The 16,034-nt window shown below is 42.9% G+C and overlaps 2 protein-coding genes across 2 annotated transcripts; both read right to left on the bottom strand.

The window, feature by feature from the left end:
- Positions 1-1,515: 1,515 nt before the first annotated feature.
- Positions 1,516-3,199, bottom strand: LOC311237139 (transcription cofactor HES-6-like). The gene is made up of 4 exons (XM_084324945.1): positions 2,923-3,199; positions 2,708-2,794; positions 2,516-2,597; positions 1,516-2,384 (listed from the first exon to the last, which is right to left on the bottom strand). The coding sequence occupies exons 1-4, from the start codon at positions 3,007-3,009 to the stop codon at positions 1,924-1,926; spliced, it is 717 nt and encodes a 238-aa protein (XP_084181071.1). The 5' UTR covers positions 3,010-3,199; the 3' UTR covers positions 1,516-1,923.
- Positions 3,200-7,266: 4,067 nt separating this feature from the next.
- Positions 7,267-8,549, bottom strand: her8.2 (hairy-related 8.2; the record flags this gene model as incomplete). The annotated part of the gene is made up of 4 exons (XM_084308333.1): positions 7,267-7,622; positions 8,082-8,160; positions 8,270-8,365; positions 8,487-8,549. The coding sequence occupies 4 exons, from the start codon at positions 8,547-8,549 to the stop codon at positions 7,267-7,269; spliced, it is 594 nt and encodes a 197-aa protein (XP_084164459.1).
- Positions 8,550-16,034: the final 7,485 nt, after the last annotated feature.

The following is a 16,034-nucleotide window of genomic DNA, read 5'->3' as shown; positions in this document are numbered from 1 at the left end:
GACAGTTGAGTCATAGTCCTCTGGGCTCCGTTTCAACGCCATATGCTCTTATTCACCGTTGAATCATTATCACGCCAACTGGCGCATCTCACTAACCTTTGACCCTAGATTTAATATGCAATGTCACAACCTTACAGCTGATGCGTTTGGATGCAGACTCTTCCAACCGGCGCCAGCCATATTGTCTTTGATGCCCCAAAAGACAATATGGTAATGTAGTCGGCCTGTCAACTGTGATTTTGTATTCCTATTTTTTTTACATGCTGGTGTGAAAGATACACGCCCTTACTAACATATAGCCGAAACTTAGATCTGTTCAAAAAAACATGTAATCAAATCACCGCCTAGGCCTCTACTCCGTGGGGGAAGTATCGCCCGCAACAAGATAATTAGCTGATTTCCTCTCTTTGAAGAAAATGAGAGAATGAGGCATAATATTTTCAGCTCACATATGCTGCGACGACCGTCTGTCGCCTGTGGACAGACCACTGTGTTCCGTGGTCTTAGATGTCTGTGATATTCACACCCTGTCCAATTTGGGACCCAGGTGTGAACAGTCCCTACCCCCTTGCATGCAACACTGATCCGACGTGTTAGGCACTTATCCCTGTCTGACATGGTGAAAACAAGTCTGAACAGTTAGTTCGACATGAAGTATAGCCTATAGGCCTGATAAGCTACTGATTCAGGGTCCATTGATAATTGGGCATTTGCAAGATACTCAACTGGACATAGCCTGCATAATGAATTATATGCCCAATAGCCCCTTGAACTCATTCATTTCGAATCGCCTCACATTGTCTAAATAGAAACTTTTTGTTTCGATTATTACAAAAATAATTATTAATAATTACGTTTTCAAATGAAAAGTAGCCAAATAATCTACTTGTTAAGTGGTGAGTCTACATAGCAGCCTACTCTTGCCAGGTGACAGGATCTAACGTTCCTTTGTGGATTTTATATGGTGATTGTATCCGAGGTGTGAGGGATGACACCGGCTCAGGCAGAGCCATCGAAGGTGATAATTTATTATGCAGCTCTTGGCGTCGCTCTCCAACACAAGCGGTACCCTTTCATGTGCGCATTTTGTTTTGTTTAACAAATAGCTCTTTGATGTACAACGTCAAATTGTATTCCATGTCACAAGTAAACCTTGGACTATGTTTCCTAGACTATGGCCAGCTGTAGCCTGTAAGTTGTCAGCATTATGAATTAAATAAATAAAAAGATACTTAAGGATGCCCCATTTGAACTTGAGCAAGTTGAGGCCAACATGTGACTTTAGGCTATACAATGACATATCTCCAGTCAAATACGGCTGATTCCGATTCTGAAATATAGTGCATGCAACTTCAACCCCAGGGATAATGACATGAATTGTCACATTGTGTAAACTATAGCCCATAGTTGTCATAAATAAAATCCTTATTCTACAATCAAACATTTATTTGATAGCATATTACATTTATAGGCACTGACTGACATCAGACAGTAGTTTTTAATTAGATTATTTTATTAACCAAATTCGAGTATTCTTATAGCAAAACATGTCTACACATTATTACAGTAAAAGTGATCAGGTCCTGAAGGAGGCTACATATGTCAAGCTTGTAGGCCGTTCCGGCCTTATAGAGAAAACAATAGAAATATTTATATTAATCAGAGGCATTGCCGAACTTCTCGGTTTCTAAAAGAGCTTTGTCCTCATATGAATCCTTTTTATACATATCTTTTTTTTTTTTGTGTGTGAAAATTGATCATCTGTTCTCCGTTGTGCTGTAAGTGAATTTCCGGTGTTGAAGGTGAAGGTTATCGCGCTCCCAGGAGGGGGGGGGGGTCACAACCTTGGATTCAGGTAGACTCCAAACTTTTCTAATAAATCCCAAAACCGAGACGTGTTCCAGCTAACCACAAGGCCCCCGCCTACCAGGGTCTCCACATGGACTGGGAGTAGGTAATGGTAGGCATGTTCGGGGCCTCCTGGTTCTCCAGAGACTCGCTGGAGCTCTGGTTGTGCTCGCTGTCCGTCTCATCCAGGTCGGAGCACACGTCCTCACTGGAGGTGGTGGAAGGGGCGGGAGAGAGGGCCGAGGGGGAGCCGCTGGATAGACTTCTGCCCCCGGGGGAAGCTAACGTTGTACACAACGCCTCACCCACGCTCCAAGTGCTGTCGTTATTTCTAGTGTTAATTATTAAATCCATCAGCGCGTCCTGTACGTGGTCCTCGTTCAGTGGCATGCACTCCAGCAGATGGTTGAGCAGCTCCGCGGCGACCGTTGCGTCGATCCCCGGACAGTTGGACACGAACATATGGACCTCGTGCATGCATTGGATGTAGCCAGCAGCGAACCTCTCGCTGGCTTCCCGGTTCAGTGCGTCAGTCTCTGTGGAGGAAAAAAGAGAGCTTGTTATGCCTAGTAGTAGTAGCTATTGCATGTGTGCAGCTGGCATTAGCAACCTCAATGCTACGCGCATCTGATGGAGAGGCGCACAATGGACACCGTCGCGCACATACCTTGGGTGCGATTCTTCAGGATGTCTTCTACTTTCTTCACCGTCACCTCCAGAACCTCCGCGTTCTCCATCTTCGAGTGAAACTATTGAATAACAGAAGGATGCCGATTATAATCTAAATGGATCACATGACGGTTGCAGTGCAGATCAAAGTGCAGTGCGGAGGGTGTGCAGTGCAGTGCGCCAAACTCACGTCGGTGTCGGCGAGCAAAGTCCGGAGCTCATGCAGACTCTCATTGATGCGGGCTCGCCTCTTCTTCTCCACCAGAGGTTTTCTCGTCTGTAAGAAGCGAGTATGAAACATGTGTATAAAGAGCGATATAACAACTGCATCGTTGGCATATATCCCTCGCGGTCCAGAAAACGCATAGCCCGTGGCACCGTTATTCCACCGCGTATATAGCTTACCTTTCTGTCTCCTTTCTGAATCCCGTAGTAATCGTCATCCTCATCCATGCCAAGTCCGTCCTTGCTGGGTCGAGCCGAGGGGGCCATGTTGGTTGGAGCACGAGCGGTGCGATCGCCGTTTGTATTCCGCTGCTATGCTCTCGATCCCGATCCGTGAATGAGGGGCAGCTGGCACACGGAACCGGTCAGAGAAAAAATCTATAAACTACAGGCGAGGCGCCCTGTGTTTATTGTGCAATCCTAGCGAGACGTGCTGCTGGCGCTGAGTAGCTGTTGTTAGTATTTATAGGGGCTCATTAGCATGTGAATGCGGGGTTTGGCTGCTCCTGCTCGGGGACAACGGAGCACACATCGCTGTAGCCAATGAGCGCGCACTCCTTTGTCTCCGGTCAGCCGTGGCTGCGCCGCGAGGATCTGTAGTGAGCTTTAATAAATCATCTTTTGGGGTTTAGAGGCCGACGGCACTGTTTTTGCGACCCCCCCCCCCCCCCTACCCCCTGTTTGTCATTGATAAACCGTGGACAGCTCCAAGAATCATTCACCTGTACAAAGTACATTTTCCGTTTTAAAGGTACCTATAAGGTGACCTATATCAATGAATGTTGATGAGATTAATAAATGTATAAACTCAGGCCTTTGGAGTTTTATCGAATATTGGGCTATTCATTTCAACATCACCTGTTTTTTAAATAACCACAAAGTCAACATGTCAAATGTATAAAAAAAAAAAAAAACGTAGAAAAGTCTATCTATCTATCTATCTATCTATCTATCTATCTATCTATCTATCTATCTATCTATCTATCTATCTATCTATCTATCTATCTATCTATCTATCTATAGTACTATCTTGCTGGATTGCACAATAAAGGATACACGGATTTACAATAGCATAATACAATATCATATGGTGAATGAGGCCTAATTTTAGCCAACAAAGTGCTAATAAAATCTGCCAAACGAGCTTGTTTCGAGGTTTCAATAATATGATGGATGTCGAAGTGGTTTTATGTAGGCTGCTTCTAATAATATAACTGTTAGGTGTATCCTTTTTTTTTTTTTTTTTTTTTGCCCTGTCTAGTCAGTTTCCTGATGTCTCTCTGTCCGATGCTCTCAAGATTTACCCGGCTGTTTGGCGAATGTAACGTGATGCCTTCAGTTGGCAGCTGCTGGCGGCGGCCCCTTGGCCCAAACTGAATCAGCCGGGGGAATTAAGGGCCCTTCTCCAAAGAAAGCGACAGGTGTTAGCCTGCGCCTCGTTTGTTCTCCCCGTTGTTTAGTGACTTCTGATTTGTGTGCAACTGCATTCTCACGCAGCCTATACCGCTGTGTGCTGTGAACGCTTACTGTCCCTGGAATGACTTATTTTATGAGAATTTTCTCAATGCATCACTCGTCGTATAGGTTATAGCTTGCATGCACATTTTAATTTAAATGTGGTTGACCAAACACACTAAATATGATGTTTCAGGCTTTACACATAAACAACAATTGTGTTGTTGTGGCTAGGATGTATTGTCGGTACGGCCAGGTTCTGTGTTAGGATACGGATGGTTTAGGTCTTGACACACAATGTCTATTTGTTTATGTCCAATAAGAGTCTCGAGCACCCTTTGGCCCCGTTGCATGTGTTTTGAACAGCGCATTGTCATGCAAATAGTTCATACAATAGAGGTTTTGTGTCTGCGCGAGAACGCACGAGGAGGTGTTTCCAGGTAAACAAGATGATGGTATTTTTACGGTGCGCTTTTACGCACAGCGTTTCCGCCAAGTGCAATAAGCCACTAGTAAAAACAGTGTACCCCAAAATGACGGGAGAGCCTCTGGGCTTTGATGTGGAGGGGTTTTGGCACCTCGCCACCCCCACGCTCCGCTCGAGATCTCCCTTAATGGTCTGGACTGTGTGGAGAGAGCAGCTGTCTCGGCTCGCTTTTGTTCGTGAACTCGCCAAGGGACCGGGCGTCCCTCTGTCCTCCTTCTCATCACCACTACCGCCCGGCCCGACCGGGTCCAGATCTGTGGCCAATTATAATAGGCTTACCGGAGTTGTACCTCGCGCACACTTCAAAATAAATCACACAGACATTATCTATCCAGTATCCATATAAAAACAGGCCTATCTTTATTTAAAACGAAGCCTATAATACAGCGTCAGTGATAGTTGCACAACTTGCACGTGACAACCATGCTGTGTATTATTGTTTGACGTTTGAGATAGAAAACAATTGTGTAGTCCAACACAACGCTGGTTGTGTCCATTCTACAAATGTAATAAAGTTTTCAATCAATCAATCAATCAATCAATCAACACATTACTACTGTAAACAAACATTCATAAGATACAGACACACTTGGACTCACCTGCACAATTTGATCTTCAGCAAGAACATGACCTCTTTCCTTATACCTGGCCTGAATGAAAAAAAAAGGAAAAGGCCATGGATGTCAGATGATGACTGCCAATGTACAGTAAATTACGAAGTATGGTTCTGTCATTATTCCAATGTACAGTTTTGCTTGTACAGTTGTACAATGTCCCCTACCCAACCCCTCCCCACCCCACCACCTCCAATGTACAGCCCCCCCCCCCCCCCCCCCACCCAACCCCACCTACCCAACCTCCTCCAATGTACAGTTTCTACGTCAAATGTATATACTCTTTTTTCTGGACTCTTTTGGTATCACAAACAGTACTGTATTTGCAAATCTGGTATGTCATAAATGTATAGATGTAGCAGTACTGTCTATCTGTATGTCGTGTGTATATGTTATGATGAATTGAAAATGGGGGACCCTGATGTAAACAAGACGAAAGTCTTTCTCAGGTCTGCATCCCCTTAACAATTGTATGTATTGAGCTGTACTGTACTGTACCCATTCTGCAATCTGTTAATAAAGTTTTCAATCAATCAATCAATCCAACTAACACAGGCCTCTGCTATATATGAAAACGACACCTATTGTGCGAGGTGCTCTCAAATAGCACCTATGGGTGGCTGCAATTAGAAAATGGCCCCTGTAAATGTCCAAATCCCCCCCCCCCCCACCAATGTACAGTTTCTTCCCCTTCGGATGCATATATTTTTTATGATCTCTTTTTACTACACAGTTCTGTATATCTGTATTGTATGTCATAAATGTCCTGATGAATTGAAAAATGGGGGACCCCGATATAAAAAAGACGAAAGTCTTTTTCTGGTCTGCGTCCTAGCAGTTGTTTTGTAAATGGCTGCTTTTTTTTGTATTGTACCCATTCTGCAATCTGTACAGTTTTCAATCAATCAATCAATCAATCAATCAATCAATCAAGGTGTCCAACCCCAACAAGTGCAACTTGTACTTTCTGTGAGACATCGATTTAGTTTTCTCTACAATTACATCCATTTCTTCCAGACAAAGCTCAATGGGCTGCTTGCTTTTCATTCTGAAATAAATGAACAGCTAATAATTATTCATAGTATACTGAACACGTCAATGCATATAATGTTATTAGCATATCATGGCCACGCTGTCAAGGCATTCCCTGAATGTTGATGTGAAAAGGTTGACCCTTAGGAAAAAATATCATGGTAGGTGGTAATTTCAGTTATATAACTTTGGCACAATAGTACAGTTTTTGTATTTAAATAATACCATATACAATTTAAACCATGATACCAAAGGTAATATTATGGTATCTCCATGTTTTGGTCACTAACACATGATGGAAATACCATGATACTTTTTCCTGAGGGGAGCTGCAGATAATTATTCAATATGGATCTGTGACTGTCAAGATACCCGCTTTGATCAGCTTCATATAAGGTCTCAAGTGTAATGTAACATTCTAACAATTATTTGAATACTTTTCCCAAATGTTTTGAGTTATACCATGTTGCCTAATTAAGCAATATCGACATACAACATACATTTCCCCAGGTGAACACAGAGGTTCATAAAAAAAGTATCAAATTTAATAATTGCATAATGTTTTTATTAATGCGTGTGTTAATCATACAACAAAGGAGGAAGTAATACAACATCTATACAGTGCTGAGCAAGTTCTAAGAAGCAAAGTTGTACCTCACAATATCAATAAATAAAGTTGTTAATACAATAAATAGAGGAAAGATTAATAAGAGCCTTCTATAATGCAGGCTACAGGAAGTCAACTTCTGAAGGGAAGTACTGAAAAAGGTCTGTATAGAATCATATAGCACACCTATAATAACATTACTGGAACAAAAACAGCCCCACACAGTTTGTCTTCTGAGTACAGCATATCTATAAGATACATATCAGAGGAGGGTCTAAAGCAACGGAGGAATCGAGGAACATAATAATAAGCCAATGAGTCCACCGGGTTCACCAGGGCCTCCACATGTCCAGCATGCCCAGGTGGAGTAGTGGACTGCCTGGCGGGAGCATGGGCCTGTCCTCTCTCTGGATCTGCCTTACGGGCCTGGCGTCCACCCTGAGGGGTGTGTCGGGGGGCACCGGGCCTTGACAGGCAGGAGGGGCCGCCACGTCACGTCTGGGCGAGGGCTGGAGGGGACGCTCGTCCGTGGACCTCGGCAGGGATTTGAGCAGGTGGTTCAGCAGGCGGGAGCCCAGGGTCTTGTCCATCCACTCGCAGGTGAGCAGCATGTTGTGGACCTCATGCATACACTGTATGTAGCCTGTACTGTACTTCTGCTGGGCCTCCAGGCCTAATGTTGGGTCTGCTGTGTGGGATGGAGGGAGGGGGAGTTCACATGTTAGTCCATCCCCCTGTTGGTGGCAATTATGATATAACCTCCAAACAGAACAATTCAACATGTGGTATAAATCTCCACAGTCCCTTACATTCAAGAGTAAATGTTCTGTTTGCAACAACAGCAACAACAATACAAGACAAAAAATATGCAATACTTCTAAATCTAAAGAATTCCCATATCTCTCTCTCTCTCTCTCTCTCTCTCTCTCTCTCTCTCTCTCTCTCTCTCTCTCTCTCTCTCTCTCTCTCTCTCTCTCTCTCTCTCTCTCTCTCTCTCTCTCTCTCTCTCTCTCACACACACACAGTTAACCTTTCAACGTGTTGATACCACCCTCTGCTGGTCTGATGGCCAGCATGCTATGCAGCCTGGCGATCGTGGTATTTCCGAAGACTTGTCTGTTCCCTCGGATTATGTCACACTTACCATTGAATTTATTAGTCTGGATGTTTTGCAGGTGTTTCACGGTCATCTCTAGAATATCTGCTTTCTCGAGTTTGGATTGCTGTTGAGAGAGGAACAAAGTTAGTCTCAGCCTGTAGATTCAGAGTTTTAAGATCCACGACCACCTCTTAGAGAAATAGAAAGGGATTTGCAAAAATAAGACTACTCACATCGAGTCTGAACGCTCCGATCACGGTTTCCTTCAGCTGGTCTAAACAATTGTTTATCCTCTCCCGTCGTTTTCTTTCAATGAGTGGCTTCCTCAGCTAAGAATGAAAAGTACTTGGTTAGTGGCCAAAAACGGATACGAGAGAGAACGGAGAACACAAAGCTTGTTATATCCGTTAGACACCTGTTGCGCTAGAGCGATGTATCCAAATAGAATACCTTTCTCTCCTCCTTCGCGCTCGAATGTTTCCCCACGTTGTGCGCCATAGACGAAGCGGTCATGTTTTTCTCGGATGCCAGCGGTACGGTGTCTTGCCCGTCTGAAACTTAGAGCGTCTTTAAGGCCCACGGCTCGGCCCTCTTATTTATAGGGCACAATTAGCATGTGAATGGTGGAGCTCTTTGGCTTCGGTATTTTCCCACACACGGGGTCGCTCCCAGCGGCATCGCTCCCATCAGTCAAGACTGACAGGTCACTGGCTCTATTCAATAGCCGAGATACCCGGCCTGGAAAAAAAAACAAAAACACAAGCGACAGATGTCCAGCCTGAAACCACGCACCCCACCCCCACAAAAAAACTTTCGTTTCCTTTCCTCTTCGCTTCTCACAGAGGGTCACGTGATGTACAGCCCTCAGGGTTGTCATTCCCAGGGATGAACAAGAGTGTGTAATTACCGCGGTGCTCTGGGGAGCACTCGCCCATTCACGGCAATGAACAGGGGCAACATTAGCCCTACCTGCAAAAAAAGGCGAAACCTGTTCTCTGAAGGCTGACAGAAAATATACCCACGATACCCATTTGTAAATTTTTGGACCTATAGATCCTATACAGACGGAAATAATTTAGATGTAGGCCTTTATATAGCCATGTAGGATTTAGGCCACTACTTCTAACATCTATAGCTAGCTCCTGAAACAATCAGCCTGTGCCTAATGGATACAAACAAAATATATATATTTTACGCAAGACATTGGTTCAAAAAAATTTCTTACCAAACGCCCACACATTTTATACAGACATATTTTTCATACCCACTTAGAAAGTTGCGGCTTCAATGATAATGAGAGGTGAGGGAGGGCTGCATAAATAACATTATTTCAATACAGTATCTCATTGTGTTTGAGTCAAACTGCACTTAGCGTTTCCCCAATTCTAGAATCACTAGCCTACCAGTAGACTTTGTATGCCGTCTAACTTGCAGATTCAAAGATTATAGTAGGCCTACTATGGGGATCCTGAAGGGTGGCTTTGATCACATCCAGTACTTGAAATGTCAAACATCTGTTGTCAACCGCTAAAGAGCCTGCGCGAGGCAGAGCGAGCAGATGTCCGCGCGCATTGGCCCCTTCGCTGGGGAGCCACGCGACTGCCAGCCAGGCGAATGCCGGATCGTGGGAAATGTAGCCGAACAATGGCCGTTATTCAGGCAAACCTAATCACCGTTAAGAGAGTAGAAGGAGTGGACCAGTCCAGTCGGGGAGGAGGCCCTGTGTGCCCCGGAGCAGGAGGGCAGTTGGCAACTTGGCAGGTGTTGTCACCAAGGCGAGCTAACCAGTGGATGCCGCCAGGTGTTGTCATATCAATAGTTGCGGCCATTTTGCTGTTATTTCAGCATGCTCAGGTTGGGATTTCTTTCCACCCTGTTCCCACCTTGACAGGGCAGAAATAAATCCCAACCTGAGCATGACAGCGGTACCAACTCTTACTAAAGTCTATTATAGACGATTAGTACTACTGGTAAACCCACAGTTTTGAGGCAGGGTTACTCAGTTTTAGTTTCAATTTATTCAAAAAGGACAGTACAAATGAATCAACATTACTGTTTTTGCCAGCTGGCTAATTCGCAACTGTAGTCCGTTTGGAAATGTTATAAAACCATACACATAAAACAGAAGCATTACAAGTTAAACAGAATAATACAATACAATCCAATATAATATAATAGTACTGTAAAAGCAATAACAAAATACACAATGAACTGAACTGGTCACATGTTTGATTTGTTAGTAGCCAGGTCTTGAGTTTTTTTGTAAAGGTGTGGTAGGTCCACAAATCATGTTAAACCCAGATTCGGCTCAAACAAGGTACTAAACACGTTTAGCAATTATGCAACATCAATGTGGAACGCCCTACCTAAAGCTGTAAAGGAATGTGAATCACTACCCACTTTCAAAACCACTCTCAAAGAACACCTACGGGAGACTGCAATTCGAAACTGGCCCCTGTAAATGTCCTAACCCAACCCCCTCCAATGTACAGTAATTTACTTAGTATGGTTTTGTCAATATTCCAATGTACAGTTTTGCTTGTACAGTTGTACAGTGTTCCCCCCCCCAACCCCTCCTACCCACCCAACCCCACCCAACCTCCTCCAATGTACAGTTTTTACGTCAAATGTATATACTCCCTTTTCTGGACTCTTTTTGCATCACAAACAGTACTGTATTTGCAAATCTGGTATGTCATAAATGTATAGATGTAGCAGTACTGTCTATCTGTATGTCATGTATGTCATATATGTCCTGATGAATTGAAAATGGGGGACCCTGATCATGTAAACAAGACGAAAGTCTTTCTCTGGTCTGCATCCCCTTAACAATTGTGTGTATTGAGCTGTACTGTATTGTACCCATTCTGCAATCTGTTAATAAAGTTTTCAATCAATCAATTCAATCAGGTAGCACAGTATCTTATTTCAGTTGGTAGGATGTTCCAAAACTGAGTGGCTCTGACTGCAAAACAGAATTGACTGAAGGAGCTGGACCTAAACGGCACAGTATAGTCCCCTCTCAGATGATGCTAAACATGCATGTTAGGCTTCATACCCTCCCACTGGCCTACCCCTCTACATTTAAAAGGATATAACATTCTTACTTTTTTACCTGACATCTTTTGTGAACCCTGCAGTTTACAAAATAAGGTTTTGCTAAACATGTCCTCAATAGACCAATAGAAGTTATGCGAAGTAATGCGCATTCAAAGTTCAGTCCTGCCAATTTGAAAAGAACGGCTTTATCTAATATCAGATATGGACCACCATGTGTCGAGGTCCATGCGCACACTCATAGCCTACTTTTAGACATTTTAATGGAGACTTAGCTACTTTGTAAAGGATTTGTGTAGCCAAGTTTTCTCACCACTGTTATGAATTTAACTCTGAATAGGAAATATGCGCTGCCATAATGCAATAGCCCCATTACATATAACCTGGCTTGAATACACCTCAACAAGTGTGTGTCCCAAAGAGATACAAACATGCGGGATACACACTTGTTGAGGTGTAGGCTATTCACGGCTGGGCATATGGAACGGGCTATTCCATTATCATTTAAGCAGCGCGCATTTTCCCCTTCAGACCGCACAATCTATTGAATAAAGGAGTTAATGGGCATGATAATAAATCTGAATCTCATGACAATAAGGTTTGGATCTCTCTCTTCTCTCTCTCTCTCTCTCTCTCTCTCTCTCTCTCTCTCTCTCTCTCTCTCTCTCTCTCTCTCTCTCTCTCTCTCTCTCTCTCTCTCTCTCTCTCTCTCTCTCTCTCTCTCTCTCTCTCTCACGTGTGCACGGCCTAAGGGTTCTTGGGGATTCAGAAACGTAGGAGGGGGCACTTTTTAGTCTGTCCTGGGACATCTGGACACGCGACCAACATGCAGCCAGCAGCGTGGTTACTGGTCCCCTGAACGGAAATATTCCAAATAAAGGACCACACACACGCACGCACGCACGCACGCACACACACACACACACACACACACACACACACACACACACACACACACACACACACACACACACACACACACACACACACACACACACACACACACACACACACACACACACACACACAAAATAGACCCTTTATCTTGGGTTTAAGTCATCTGCATAGGTTCCTCTACACTACAGTCTAGACTAAAATCATGGCCCACATCAGGTCTACTACGTCAGAATAAAAAGTAACACATTTGTATACTAGATCTGTGAATAGGCCTAGTCAATTCAGAGGGGATCCATATTATCCCACCAGCCACTTTAATGGTAGAATATGTAATGCTGTCAAACAGTGACCTCTAGGCAAAAGAGCCTTGTTTGGTATTGCACTGTGCTTTCTTGGTTTTGATAGGGAATGGATTGCTATTCCTGGCCACACTTCCGGCTCTGCCAAGAGTGGTCTGGAGAAATTAACAGTTACTATTATTATTATATATATATATATATATATATATATATATATATATATATATATATATATATATATATATATATATATATATATATATATATATATATATATATATATATATATATATATATATATATATATATATATATATATATATATATATATATATATATATATTCAGACCTATCCTGCACACTTGCTTGGTCTTGGTCACAATAGTATGTACTGCTAGTGGCTGACAGGCCCAATGGCACTGTCTTATAACTGAAATGTTTCAGCACCACATAGAGTGATTTTTGTTATGTGTAGGGTTGTCGTCACTTCATTCTGTTACAAAAATGTGTAATTGTCACTAGCGCTGATTGTTAGAAGTCTGATTATTCTTGCATTCAGTTTTGTCTGTTTAATCTCTGTTAACTCTGCATCTGTTATACGATCATGTGCGCAGTGTGTGCTATACAGTTTAAGTGCCTTGACATTTCGTGTGTGAACTGTCCACATGTTGGTGTTCAAGTTTGCTGTCTGTTGTAATGTAAAATGTTCTAAAACTGGTATAAAATGTTGACCTTTCAAATTAATGGGAAATCATGAATGATGCGCATGCATTTAATATGGCGTTATTATATAAGACTTCTCTCCACACCCCCAACTCTGACTGACTTCCCACATCCCTGCAACAGTGGTTCGTTCACTGGGGTTGCCATGCAATCGACCCTACGTGGTTCTCAGGCCACACCCATAGTATCTTTCTGTCATAGGCTTTCCCCCACCGATTCCCCCTCCCTTTACATTCTGGTCCTCCATGGGTGGTGCCCCTGGTCACAGACTAGCCCATGGTGGCAGGGACCACCAACTTTTCACTGCTTATCTCGCCTACCACATGGCCACTTTCACACAATATGGCAGGAGAAATGCCTGATGGTTAGACAAAATGCTGAGATGTGGGCATGCAATGAAATTTGCATTGCCCCACCCCCCATTCTCAAGCGTGAATCCTACTGTCAGACACAAATGCAACATCGGCTCTCTCAGAAGAGATTCAGACCCTGCTGTCCAAACAGAGGATTTTCATCGTCCCACCAGAGGAGTCGATGAAGGTGGTCTATTCCCTGTATTTCATAGTTCCCAAGAAAACCAGAGGTGTCAGACCAATTCTAGACCTCTCTTCACTCAATCAGCTGATTGCAGTGAAGACATTCAGAATGGGCCTGATTCTGAACTCAGCCTCAATGATGGCTTCTCTCTCTATCCAGCCTCAGGAAGATATCCTGTTGTCTCTGAGGGAGTTTCATCCTCGGACGGTCACTGCTCTGTCAGTAATGCACCTGCTCAGGATGGCCACAGCCCACTCAGTGGTCCACCTGGGTCTTCTGTCTGCACAATCTGGACTTGGTGTAGCTATAGTGTGTGGTTCACTGCTCGTAGGACTCATACAGTATGGAGGTAATATACTAGATAGTGTTCATGTCAAGTATTGATTTAAAGGTCCACAATCTTTTATCTTTTCAACAATTTTATACAGTTTTCTTTCATTTGTGGAACCTGTTTGTTACGTGTTTTCTCCCCGAAGAAACAAGTCTAAATCTAATTGTAATTAGATGGTATATAAATGGAAATGGTAAATGGACTGCATTTATACAGTGCTTTTATCCAAAGCGATTTACAACTTATGCCTCACATTCACCCATTCACTCACCAACGGCAGAGGCAACCATGCAAGGTCAGGTGCCGGCCTACTCACCGGGAGCAGTTACATTGTGTTTATATGTGACATAGCCAAGTTAACAACGTTTCAATCCCTTAATCAAGTCTCTAAACAATTCGGCTAGATAACGTTAGCCATTAGCAAAGAACGCTAGCCTAGCCACAAGCTAGCGGCAACATTCATTCATTTACACTAACACAGTGCACATGCAAATATTATCTGCAGGCTGCATTAGCAGCCAGCAGCCAACGTGATACATTACATTGTGTTTATGTGTGACATAGCCAAGTTAACAACGTTTCAATCCCTTAATCAAGTCTACTACAAGTATTGTTCTCTAAACAGTTGGCTAACGTTAGCATCCAGGCTAATCAGGCTTTCGTTTTACAAACACTACAACTTACTTTTTTCTGATCCAGGTGCATAAGTCCACTTCTTCATGTTGCTCAGTGGCTGGTTTATACTTCGGTCCTAATGTTGGCGCAAAGTTTAATTTAGCCTACTGTGTGTTGTTACAGCTGTACTGTAAACTACTAGCTACAAGTTAGCTTGCCTTCACAGTCCAAGATGGCACGTTCACGTCAACTACAACTACACTAGTCTTCAACTGAGATAAAAAAATATATATATATCATCCAGTGCACAACAATAAGTGAACAAGTGAATAAAGATCTTAAAATATGAATGATTATATTAGGCAAATTAATGGTCTTCTTCAGGCAAAATGCACACATGAGATGATGGAACACAACTTTGACTAGAACACTGACACCAGTCCAGCTGCAGTTCTGCATGTATTTTACCAGGCAGACTCTGATTGGATTTCAAAGGCTGCCAATCATTCATCCTCCGTGTATTATTGGATTGTCAAGGCTGTCAATCATTCAATCCTCCATTCAATGGCAAGAGTTTAACTGCACAGTCCGTGCGTAGATGAAGTTAATAGCCTATTTTGATTGGCTATTATTTATTATTTATTTAAAATGGGTCAACCTGTGCAGATATTCTTGCATGAATATTACTGCAGTCATTACTGCAGTGCAGGCCTGCTCATAGCTGTCAATTTTGGCCATTTTTGAAGAAAAAAAATGCACTGGCATTTTTTTACAGCGGAAAACTTTTCTAAAAAAAAAAAAAAAAAAAAATATATATATATATATATATATATATGTAAATTAATAATAATTATGAATTATGAGTGAATTTGTGTTTCACGTGTTGTCATAGAGAAACCTCCACTGTATGTATGTGACAAATAAACCTCTTGATTCTTGATTCTATTTTGTGTTCTCCATTCAAACCTGGCGTCATTCACTTAGCATCCCCTAGTGGTGATCAAGTGCATTGCACTTCTCTATCGTTTCGTGATTGATTGATTGATTGATTTATTGAAAACTTTATTAACAGATTGCAGAATGGGTACAATACAGTACAGCTCAATACATACAATTGTTAAGGGGATGCAGACCAGAGAAAGACTTTCGTCTTGTTTACATCAGGGTCCCCCATTTTCAATTCATCAGTACATATATGACATACATGACATACAGATAGACAGTACTGCTACATCTTTTTTTTTTTATCCACTTTTTCTCCCATTTTCTATATTTTTCTCCCATCCCAATTTCGTAACATCCAATTCAACCCTCCCCTGTCACGAACGCTGTTTCTTGCCTCCCACAAGCCGGCTGCAATGTGGACTAAGTCATACATAGCACAAGTCCCCTCCGGTACTTGAGGTAACAGCAGTCGCATCTTTTCACCGGCGCAGCTCGATCTCTCAGTGGCGAGGAGTAACGCGTGGGAGGCTCACGCTGCTCGCGACACTTCCTGATTCTACTGCGCAGGCGCACCAACCGACCTGTAGGAGTCGC

Source organism: Notolepis coatsorum (assembly GCF_963971535.1).
Source record: "Notolepis coatsorum genome assembly, chromosome: 1".
In the NCBI taxonomy this organism is placed as follows: Eukaryota; Metazoa; Chordata; class Actinopteri; order Aulopiformes; family Paralepididae; genus Notolepis; species Notolepis coatsorum.
Note: the sequence above shows the minus strand (reverse complement) of the source record. Positions and strands in the feature narration are given on the sequence as shown.